Here is an 11,488-nt window from a genome sequence, read left to right on the forward strand (position 1 = left end):
GGTTATATTGGCTGACTTCTTTGCAGCATGTTGGATTTGAGCCCAGTACGTCAATTTGTTATCCATTCTTATTCCTAGGTATTTTAGGGTTTTCGTCGTTTGGATAGTCTCTGAATGAACTTGCATGTCTACCTCCAGCGGGATATGTTTCCTAGTGAGCAGGATCACTTCTGTTTTTTCAGCAGCTAGGCTGAGTCCGTGTGAGTTCAACCATGTCTGCGTTGCCATTTCGGTATTACGCGCGGTTATGACGGCGGCAATGTCGTCTGCATAGCCAACGAGGTAGCAATCGTCAGGCATTTCAACGTTTAAAATTCCGTCGTAGCTGGCATTCCATAGATCTGATCCAAGTATTGATCCCTGCGCTGCTCCAGAGGTTATTTCTTTACTTTTTGGGCCGTCACTCGTATCATACAGTAATTTCCTGTCTTTAAGATAGCTTCGTATCATTTTCATCAAGTAGAGGGGCGTTTTGAAGCGACTTTCTAGTGCGTCGATCATATTTGCCCACTTTGCGCTATTGAATGCATTTCGTATGTCAAGTGTTGCGAGGAGAACTATTGGCCTGGAGAAGTTGTTCTTTCGATGCGCTTCCTCCACGCTGCGCACGACGTCTTCCACAGCTCCGATAGTGCACCTGCCTGGTCTGAAGCCATGTTGTCGCTCYGATAGGCCTCCAGCATCGTTTATGGCTGCTATGATTCGGGGTTTCAACAGTATTTCTAGTAGCTTTCCTGCTGTATCTAGCATGCATAGAGGTCGGTATGCTGATGATGTTCCTGGGTCTCCTTTGCCTTTGCTTATTAGGGTCAGATGCTGCCTCTTCCATATTTCTGGGAAAATGCCCTCGTTCAAGCATGCACTGTACATGGATAGCAGTAAGTGCGGGTGTTCCAAAGCGATTAGCTTTAACACTTCCACTGGTATCCCATCAGGATCAGGGGCTTTTTTGGTCTTTAAAGTATTTGCTGCCGTGTACATTTCCTCCATAGTGAAAGGCAGATATGAGCTCTCTTGTGCATGTTCTGGTGCGTCTCTTCGCAGGTCATGGGTTGGGAACAGAGTGCTTACGATGTGCTCCATAGCTGCGGCATTTAACTCAGGGGTGGACTGTTTTGCTTCGAGTTTTTTCATTACAATCTTATATCCGAGACCCCACGGATTTTGGTTTATATCGTTACGTAGCTCTTCCCATTTATCTTTCTTTGTCTTTGTTATTGCGTCTTTCAGCTCAGTTTTCGCAGCTTTATATTCCTTATACTCTTCCATTCCGTTTCTTCCTCCTCTTCTAGCTCTTGTATATCGTCGTCTCTTTTGCAGGCAAGCTTGTCGAAGATTTCGGATTTCGTCAGTCCACCAGTAAACTGCTTTCTTTGGATGTCTGCCTTTTATTTTGGGCATTGCTACTTTACATGCCTCAGTGATGGTGCTCAGAGTTCTTGGACAATCAACCTAGCTGTGCTACTTGCGTGGTATTTTGGTGGGTTTTTATCTATGGCCGCAAGGAACTTTTCTGAGTCCAGCTTGGAAACATTCCATTTACGTGTTCCTCTTCCTTTCGTCGTTGCTGGATTTTTATCTGGACCTATGAGGTAGGATATGTATTGGTGGTCGCTACCAGTATAGTCTTCCAAAACTTTCCACTCGCGCAGCTGGTTTGCGAATCCTTCGGACACCAGCGTGATATCAGCCGTTGTGTCGTTGCATCCTGGCCTTCTGAAAGTGGTTTGGGATCCTCTATTGGCGACGATAAGGCCTAATCTAGCCGCCATGTCGASAATTTTCCGGCCCCTTGAGTTTGTAGTCGGTGTGCCCCATTCCATGCCCTTTGGCGTTGAAGTCTCAGGCTATGATTAAGTGACGGTCTCTTTGCCGAGCAGCATCCTCTATAGCATCGAGCTTTGCTTGGAAGTCTGTGATACGGTCGCTCGATGTCAGGTAGCAACTAATTATCGTAATGCTTTCGTTTTTTATCCAGACAAGCCCATTTCCTCTCCCGCTGTTTGTTTTTTTGAAGCTACTCCTTTCCGTTAGCCATTTTGCCGCTGTTGCTGTGGTGTCTTCCAGCCATGTTCCATCTTGCGCTATTTTGTACTGCTCGCTAATGATTGCTACCTCGGTTCCGAGTTCCAGCATGAGCTGCGGCTGGAGGTGGTCAGCCGTTTTACTTCTGTGCATGTTACACTGTAAGATCTTCATGTTAAAAAATAAAGGAAGATGGCTCAATGGAAAAATATAGTAATAGGTATCCTGATCGAGGACAAAGAAAGAATACAAATTATAGAAATAGAGATAATCAAGGTACATATAATAAAATATATGAAAATGAGATTAGACATAATACATCAGGAAAATTTAAACAATATAAGAGTGGAGGATTTAATAATAATTACAAACCAAATTCAGGTAATTTTCAAAGACCACAAGCGGTAGGAAACCCTAGACCAAATTTTAATGAAATCAATCAAATCAATATAAACCAAACTTTGGTCAAAATCACTAGAACCAATATAGACAGAACTACGGTCAAAATAATCAATTTAAACAAAACCAAGGCGAACCGATGGAAATAGATAATATCCAATATAGTTCAATGAGCCCTCAATTGGCAGGACACAATAATTCCCCGTATAGCCAAGTTCGCTTATACTCGAGTAGGCAAGATCCGGTAGGTCCTCAAGAACTGATATAGCAAGAGAAGAAGAAGTTAATAATAGTATTTTTTTATGAACCAGCCTCGGAATCATTACCAAAAATTAAAATTAAAATTAATAAAAAGAATTATATTGCACTAATTGATACAGGAGCTATTTTAAACCTGATCAATAGCCTGATTGACGATTTTCCAAGAATTAAATTGAAAAATCCTTAACATTTACACAATTACAAATGAGGGTAAAATAAATTATTATTAAATGCATACATTAGCAACAGAGGAATTTAACTTACATAGTAACGCGAGAACAAGATAGAAAGTTACACCATTAAGAGGACGAAAATATGACTTTATAATAGGCATGGACATACTTACTTTTCTCAATTCGTATATAGATATAGAAAAAGGAAAAATARCTCTAAACCGAAAAGAAAGTTTGATTTTAAATAAACTAAATGACTTAAATCAAATTTTTAATCTTGAAACTGCGGAGCTAAAATTGGAGAGATTAAACCTAGAGCATTTAAATGAGGAAGAAAATAGAGAAGTAATTAAATTGCTCAAAAGATATAATAAATTATTATTTAAAGACGGCGATAAATTGACTAACACAACGGAAAATTAAAACTACAACGCAGCAGCAGACTAATTCAAAATTGTATAGGTATCCACCCCAGCATGAAATTGAAGTTAGAAAACAAATTAAGGAAATGGAAGAGCAGGGAATAATCCAAAAAACTCACTCAAGATATTCGTTCATTAATAGTAGTGCCGAAAAAAATTCAGGTGAAAAGAAATATAGAATTGTAATAGACTATAGAAAATTGAATGAAGTTACAATAGATGGCAAAGACCCCTTTCCACATATTGATTCTATTCTAGAAAAATTAGAGAGAACACAAAATTTTACTGAAATACTTAGATACTATATAAATAAAACATTTGTAATGTATTTAGACGACATTCTAATATTTAGCACACTATTAAAATTATATTAGGGTGATAGGCGAAATTTTTAAAATTCTTGAAAGTAAAAMTCTTAAAATTCAAATAGATAAATACAATTTTTTGAAGAAAGAAATAGAGTTCTTAGGACACATTTTAACGGAGGAAGGCATGAAGCCAAATCTTAATAAAATTAAAGTTATAGAAAATTTACAGATCCCAAAAACAGAAATACAAATTAAAAGATTTTTAGGAATCACCGGTTACTATCGTAAATTCGTAAAAGACTATGCTAGAATAGCCCAACCTATAACTAAGTATTTGAAAAAAGGAGTTAAAATTAATCGTAAAGACCCAACATATATTGAAGCATTTGAAAAATTTAAACTGCTAATAAGTATTCATCATATTACGTTATCCAGATTTCGAAAAACATTTTACTTTAACAACAGATGTATCCAGTTATGCGATTGGTGCAGTATTATCACAAGAGGGACACCCAGTGTGTTACGCCTCAAGAACTTTGAATAACCACGAAAGAAACTATTCCGCAACAGATACAGAATTTCTTGCGATAATGTGATATAAACTATTTTAGGGCATACCTCTATGGAAATAAATTCAAAATTTTTACTGACCACCAACCGATAAAATTGTTTACATTCTAAATACAAAGGAAAATATATATCAGCTCGACATCAAAATGGTTATTAAAACTTAGAGAATACCAATTTGACATTGAATATTTAAAARGAAAAGATAATAAAGTAGCAGACTTTTTAAATAGGATAAAAGAAAATGAGGATATTATTTCAGAAAATGTGGATGATGATAGTTCAAATTTTTCTATAAACAATGATGAAGAAACTTTAGCAACAGTGCTGAAGAATTAGACGACCATTTTTATATCAAAGAGGAAATTGTTAACAAATATAAGACGCAAATTATTTTAACAAGCAACAAAACTGAAGAGTTAAAAATTATATACGGTAAAAGAATTATTTTCATTTCGGAATATGATTTCGATAATTTGAGTGAGATATTTATGAAATATATTACAAAACGTAAAATAGGAATATTTTCAGAAAYTTYAGAACGTCAATATAATGTAGTACAGGAAAAATTAATCGAATTTTTTCTTATGATGATCAATTCGAATTTATAAAATGTACAATGAGAGCACAAGATATTGAGACAGAAGTAGAAGCAGTCAAACAGATTTCTTTATATCACGTTAGAGAAAGCTTTCATTCAGGCATTCGAGAAACATATAACCAAATAAAGAATAAAATATTTTTTTACAAAGTTATTGCAATTAATTAAAATTCTAATTAATTAATGTGAAATATGTCAATAAGTAAAGTACGATAGAAATCCTTTTAAACCGTAACTGAAACATTCTTAGACGCCTTCAAGAATTAATGATATTGTACATATAGATACGTATGTATGTCATGAAAGGGCATCATTTTTTGATAGTAGTAGATAAATTTTCTAAGTTCTGTGCAGCATACTCATTAAATGATAGAAACCACATAACTATTGAGCAGCTAGAAGATCACTTCACTAAAGTAGGGAAACCTAGAAAAATAATTGCAGACAATGAATTTAAAGTAGTGAGAATGAAAGAATTCCTAGATAATGAAAATGTTGAAATCCACCTAACAAAACCCAATAGTCATACAGGTAATTCAGATGTAGAAAGATTCCATAATACTATAGCAGAAAAATTTAGAATCTTATATAAACTAAAGGGTTATCAATAAAACCATTAATACAAAAAGCAATTGGAAATTATAATGAAAGATGTCACTCAACAATAAACTGTACACCAAATAAGGTACAGCATAATGAAGTAGACTTGGAAATAATAAATAACAATTACTAGCAGTAAATAATAAAATTATAAATAAATTAAATCAAAAAGAAGAAAATTATGAGGAAAAGAGTGAAGAAGGATTTATAAAAAATTATAAAGCCGTTAGGCATAAGGAACAACCTAGATACAAGAAAGAAAAGTTAAAAAATGTTCATCCTTCCAATATAAAAATACCTTTAAAATGTAGAAATTTGGATAATATGGACAGTAGTAGCTTTAATGACACAATATTGTGACGGGACAATGGTTTTGACTGGAATAAAGGAACAAAATGGATTCATAGATTTGCAGATTAGAGATCAAGCAATATCAAAAAATAGMGATATAGTACTACATATAATTGACATTCAACAATTAGAAAATATTATGAATGCAATAACCGAAAATATAATTTTGATGAAATTAGAGAATAAAGAAATACTGCAAAGATAGTTGTTAGATATAAAAAATAAACTATTGACACTTATGACAGTTAGAGCAAGAAATAAAAGAGGACTGATTAATGCAATTGCCAGTATGTCAACATGGCTTTTTGGTACAATGGACGAAGACGACAGACAAAATATAATATACAAACATATTTTTTACAAACGAATGACTCATTTAACAAACAAATTAAAATTAACTATTATTTCTCATCAGCTATTGAACACTTAAAAGAAATTGTTGAAAGTGACATATTAAAAATTGACAAAGAGCTTAATTTGAGAAATAAGCTTATATATGATGAATACAAACAAACTATATATTTAGATCAGTGCACCAAAATTATGCTGTTAAAGAGTAAAATAGAACTTATATTTTAACTAATGAGGAAATTGTAAAATATAACATCAATTATAATAAGTTAAAATATCTACGCTAGAACACTAATTGTAAATGATACATTTCTAGTACTTAGAATAAAAATACCAAAAATTTCGAAGATGTACAAATAAGAAAAATTATTCCAATACGTAATAGAGAAAATAACGAAATAGATGGAAAAATAGAGGAAATATTTACATACAAAAATAAAACATTGATATTGGAAGATAATAAATCATTAGAACAAATGAAATTAAGCAAACACTGCATTTTAAAAAATAATCTTTTAAAATGTAAAGAACTCGAAATAATACAATTAAATATAAAAACCATTATTGTTAAAAATGCAAACACTTTAAATATTAATAATACATGTAATCAAGAACTGCCATTAATAAGTGGAAACTATGTAATAAGGTTTAATAATTGTTCAATTAATATTAATGACTATAATTTTTCAAATTTTAGTGAAGACATAAAGGAAAATATTGTAACCGTAAAATATAAAGGCAATCAGAATTTCACGAAAAAATTACTTTTGACGAAATTGTAGCAGAACATAAATCAAATATAGAAAACATTTTTAAATTGAAACTACATTCGAATAAATCACATATTTGCAATATATTAAGTATAATTATAATATTGTTTGTAGCTACTGTCCTTATCAAAAACACAAATATATAAAAATAACATTAAATAAAAGACTTCAGGAGAATTCTAATCTAAAGGGGGAGTAGTTACATATATAAATAACCCAAACAGTAAAACTGATAAATTTGTTGAATTTCTTAATGAAATAAATAAAACAACAGGAAATCAGTAAAATTGTAATATGATACCATTTCCTTTGCTACTGCCAAAATCAACTTAAAAGATACAAAACAAAATAACTTTGTAACAATATATCCAAGAATCTGTATAAACTATTAAGTTATGAGGTTATTACCTTAATCAACATTTAAACAAATATGATGTATAAGCAAACACTTACTTTCTTGCAAAACATATGTAATAAGTATAATAAGTATTTATGATTTGTAAGCAATAATTCATTGCAATAGTAACTCCAATGATTATAATTAATAAAATGAAAGTTTAGTATAATTCCAAACCACCTGGTTTAATTCTTTAGGGTTAACTCGGTACTAACTTTTTGTGGAGTCGCTGCCGCTGCCCCGCGCATTCATTGTTGTTTTAGTTCGTTTGCAATTGTGATTCGGCTTTGACGTGCGTGTCACGTCTACATATTTAAACATGCCAAWGCTTAAGAGAATGGTGTTATCGCTTAAAGACAAAATAAATACATTGATTCACCAAAAAAGGAGAAACCGGCCGTAAGTTAGCTGAAAAGTATGGTGTAGGTACATTCACGATAAGTAATATTAAGAAGAATACCGATTAAATTTTGTTGTACACCTGCAAATTAGATAGTGAAAATGGGAGTACAAATTGGAAAATGATGAAGAGACCAAAACATGAACTTTTGGAAGAAGCTCTTTATTGTTTTTTTACAAAAACGATCAACTGGGCAACCGATCTTTGCTTTGTGAARAAGCATTACAGTTAAATAAAAATTAGGCGGCGATGAATCATTTGTGGCAAGTAACGGAAGGTTGTACAGATTTAAATCACATCATGGAATTCGTGAATTAGAAATACAAGGTTGAAAAAATGTCAGCTAATGTAGATGCTGCAAACTCTTTTAAAGATAAGTTTAAGAAGAATTTGAATGAAAATAACTATGACTAATGCTGCCGGGACCCTCAAAATACCTTTGCTCCTCATAGGAAAATCAAAGAAACCCAGATGTTTTAAAAATATCAGGGTACCCTTAATTTATAAAAATCAAAAAAGCACATGGAGGAACTTTGAAATATTTATTGACTAGTATGACAACACTTTTATCCCTGAAGTAAAAAGAAGACGAAACGAAATTAGCAAACAAGGGAATGTATTACCTTTACTGGATAATTCGCCAACCCATCCTTCAGCTGAATTGTTAGAGAGGGAAAATGGAAAATTTAAAGTGAAATTTTTGCCTCCTAATGTGACGTCCTTGCTACAAAAATGGATCAAAGTGTTATTGAAACATTGAAACGACATTATAGAAAACAACTTCTACGTAGATCGTTATCTGTTKAAGAAGATAATGTAGAAGTCGTTTTATCATTTTTTATTATATCATGTCATGGATTTAAAGAAGTGTTGTTACATGGTTTTAGATGCATGGGATTTGATTGAAAGGAAGACTTTAAGCAAGGCTTGGAATAGAGTACTTAATAGTGAGAATGATAATTCAATAACCAATACGGATGATTCTATTTTGCASGATATGAATGMGGTAATGTCAAAGCTACAAATATGTCAGCATTGTGATGATGATGATATGAAAGAGTGGGTCACTTGTGACAGTAATGATCAATGCTTCCAGATTATGTCTGATGACGAAATCGTAGAAAACATTTTGCAGATAAATGGACAGAAAGAAATGAAAGAAAATGAAACAGAAGAAAATTTAGACGTTGAAAATGATACGGGACCTACATCATGAGATGGCATTTCGTGCCCTSGTAACAGCTCTCAAGTGGCTTGAAAAACAAACAGAGAGTGATACTGTGAGTTTACTACAACGAATTCGTGATATAGCAGCAATGAAGAGAAAAAGTTGCTTACGTCAAATGTCAATTACCAGATATTTTAAACCAWATTAAACTTATTACCTACGTACATATTTCATAATTAATRCTGCAGTTTAGTATTATTTTATATATGTAATGTAATCTAAGAAAATATGTACATACATACATAAGTAATGGATCATATCTTAATCAATTTTGATTTTCGTTGATATCTATTTGTTTTTCTTCAGACATTCGATTATACGGATTTTTGATTATTCGAATGCCTATCGACAACAATTAGTCGGGTTAATCGAGTTTTTACTGTATATTATTTTGAAGGAAAATTCTTTATGATGAAGAAAGGGACCCGGACGACGGTGTCCCTCTTGCTATGTTAGATATGTTATTGAAGTTAAGATAAAATCTTTTTCTGATGCCTGYATGTCAAAAATGGGTTGAATCGGATTAATACCTCTCTTAGCCACCATATACATAAAATAAAGACTTTGGGACTTTAAATAATACCAGAATTTTCAGATATCCGGTTGACTATGCTATTTAGATACAATATATTTTTCGTTAATAAAATGTGGTAATGCCAAGGTCAGATAATATCGCTTCAGTGTTACCTCACTTCCAAATATCTAATTTTTATTTCTCCACCTTTCATCTTTACAAGCTATTTTTGGAATATAATTTTTTTATTCAATAATACTCGCTACTTTAAGTTTCTTTTGTTATGATGTTGATTCTGATTCTGATTTCCTTTCTTTATTTTCACTATTATTATCTTTGTTTATTCATAGTTGTCAATAATTAATAGCGTCTCATATTATTTTTCTAGTAAAGATGAGTCAGTAAATAAAAGATGTAGTAATGGTTCAATTTTATTACGAAAAATCACGTTCTGTCAAGAATGTGTTTTATGCGCTTCTCTCTACTTATTATTACATACTATTCGCAACACCATCACCTACATATATTGAGAGCCAGCGTTCATTATTGCATAACATTCGACCGAATATACCACGAACTGCACGCAGTGAAGAACATATAACAACCGTAGCTGAAAATGTGTACGAATGCCATGTAGAGTCGATTCGACGGCGTTCACAGCAACTAGGACTGTTGTAAAGGCGACTGGTCGCATTTTACGTCGAGTTCTTATTAAAATCATAAAAAATGAGCTTGAAATTAAAGCTCTCGATGACATTTAGTTTCAACAAGACAGCACCACTTGCCACACATCGCATTAATTTATGTGTTAATTGAAAGAGCACTTCGGTAAACAGATAATTTAATTGTTTGGGCCGGTCGATTGGCCAGCAAGATCGTGTTATATCACACCATTAGACTTTGGTGTGGGGATATGTAAAGCCTTAAGTTTACGAGCACAATCCGGCTTTGATTCAGGCCTGAGAGCAAAATATCTCGCGTGTCATTCGCCAGTTAGCAGCAGAAGTCATCGAACGAGTCATCGTAAGTTGGGTTCAACGAAAAGACAATCTGAGACGTGGCCACGGCCAACATTTTCAAGGGATAATCTTCAAAATATAAATGCTAAAGAATGTTTCTTCGAATGCTAATTTTAATTTAAGTTTCTGTAAATTTAAAAATAGTAGGGAACTTCTAAAATCATCAGCCTTTATTTAGAAAAACTTGAATATTGATAATTTTAGCTCTTTATAACTTTAGGATTCCCTATTGAATTACAAATGGCAGTGAATGTACAAGTGTTGAGAAACAGCTGGAGCATTTGTATTTGTGATATAAGTTCCTCCGTCATCACAGATTATTGATCACCGCTAACTAAACACTCATATAAGATATTACGTACTAAGCTAAGTATGTCAGCTTTATTTTGGCTATTACTTTGCCCAGATGTATATTAACAAACTAGCCTATCACATAGGTATAAGTATGAAMAATATTAGTAGTTCAAACTTCTATTTGACTTTGYACGGAATATTTGTATCAATGAAAGATAACTTAAGATTATTACGTGAACCTATAATATTGGATATATGTGTATACTAGGGTGGGTCAATTCCGATTCCAATTATTCGATTCGGGACTTCTAATAGTGCGGAAAAGTTGCTTTAGTACTTCCTGATTCCAATGCAACTTTTTGTTTCGAGATCGGAGTACATCTTCAACCCCAACTCCGGCCTTGAAATTTCGGAAATTCGCCTAAAATCATGAAATTGTCTACCTAGCGCCTGAAATACGCATCTCATTTCAAAATGTATAAAATAAAAGTTATTTGTCACCAAAATGGTATATGTGATCATGGCCGTAGGACGAACCGTTCCCGAGATAAGAGCGAAAACGCGGCGCGCCACAGCGCAAGGTGAAAATCGGCTTGCGGCCACACTTCTCGTCGTTGATTTCGCCGAGTGCTATCACTCACATTCATTCACCTACGATAAAGGACACGTTCGGATAGGTCTCCACACAAATATTTTTTCATTGGGTTCCTTCACTTACATTCATTTCCCTGCGCCATACGACACGTTCGGCCCTCATAAATATTTTTCATCGAGTTCCTTCACTCTTGTCGTTGATTTCGCCGAGTGC

The 11,488-nt window shown here is 33.2% G+C and overlaps 1 protein-coding gene across 1 annotated transcript in view; it reads right to left on the reverse strand.

Annotated features, from left to right (window-relative positions):
* LOC108970924 (putative 115 kDa protein in type-1 retrotransposable element R1DM) overlaps positions 1-1,269 on the reverse strand; it is a gene marked incomplete at its 3' end in the record, with an annotated part of 38,752 nt that extends 37,483 nt beyond the window's left edge. Inside the window, exon 1 of the mRNA XM_018936653.1 lies at positions 133-1,269. Coding sequence (XP_018792198.1) covers positions 133-1,269 — 1,137 coding nt within the window. The remainder of the gene's footprint in view (positions 1-132) is intronic.
* Between the last annotated feature and the right edge of the window lie 10,219 nt (positions 1,270-11,488).

This window comes from Bactrocera latifrons, unplaced genomic scaffold (assembly GCF_001853355.1).
Source record: "Bactrocera latifrons isolate USDA-ARS-PBARC rearing strain unplaced genomic scaffold, ASM185335v1 scaffold_1071, whole genome shotgun sequence".
In the NCBI taxonomy this organism is placed as follows: domain Eukaryota; kingdom Metazoa; phylum Arthropoda; class Insecta; order Diptera; family Tephritidae; genus Bactrocera; species Bactrocera latifrons.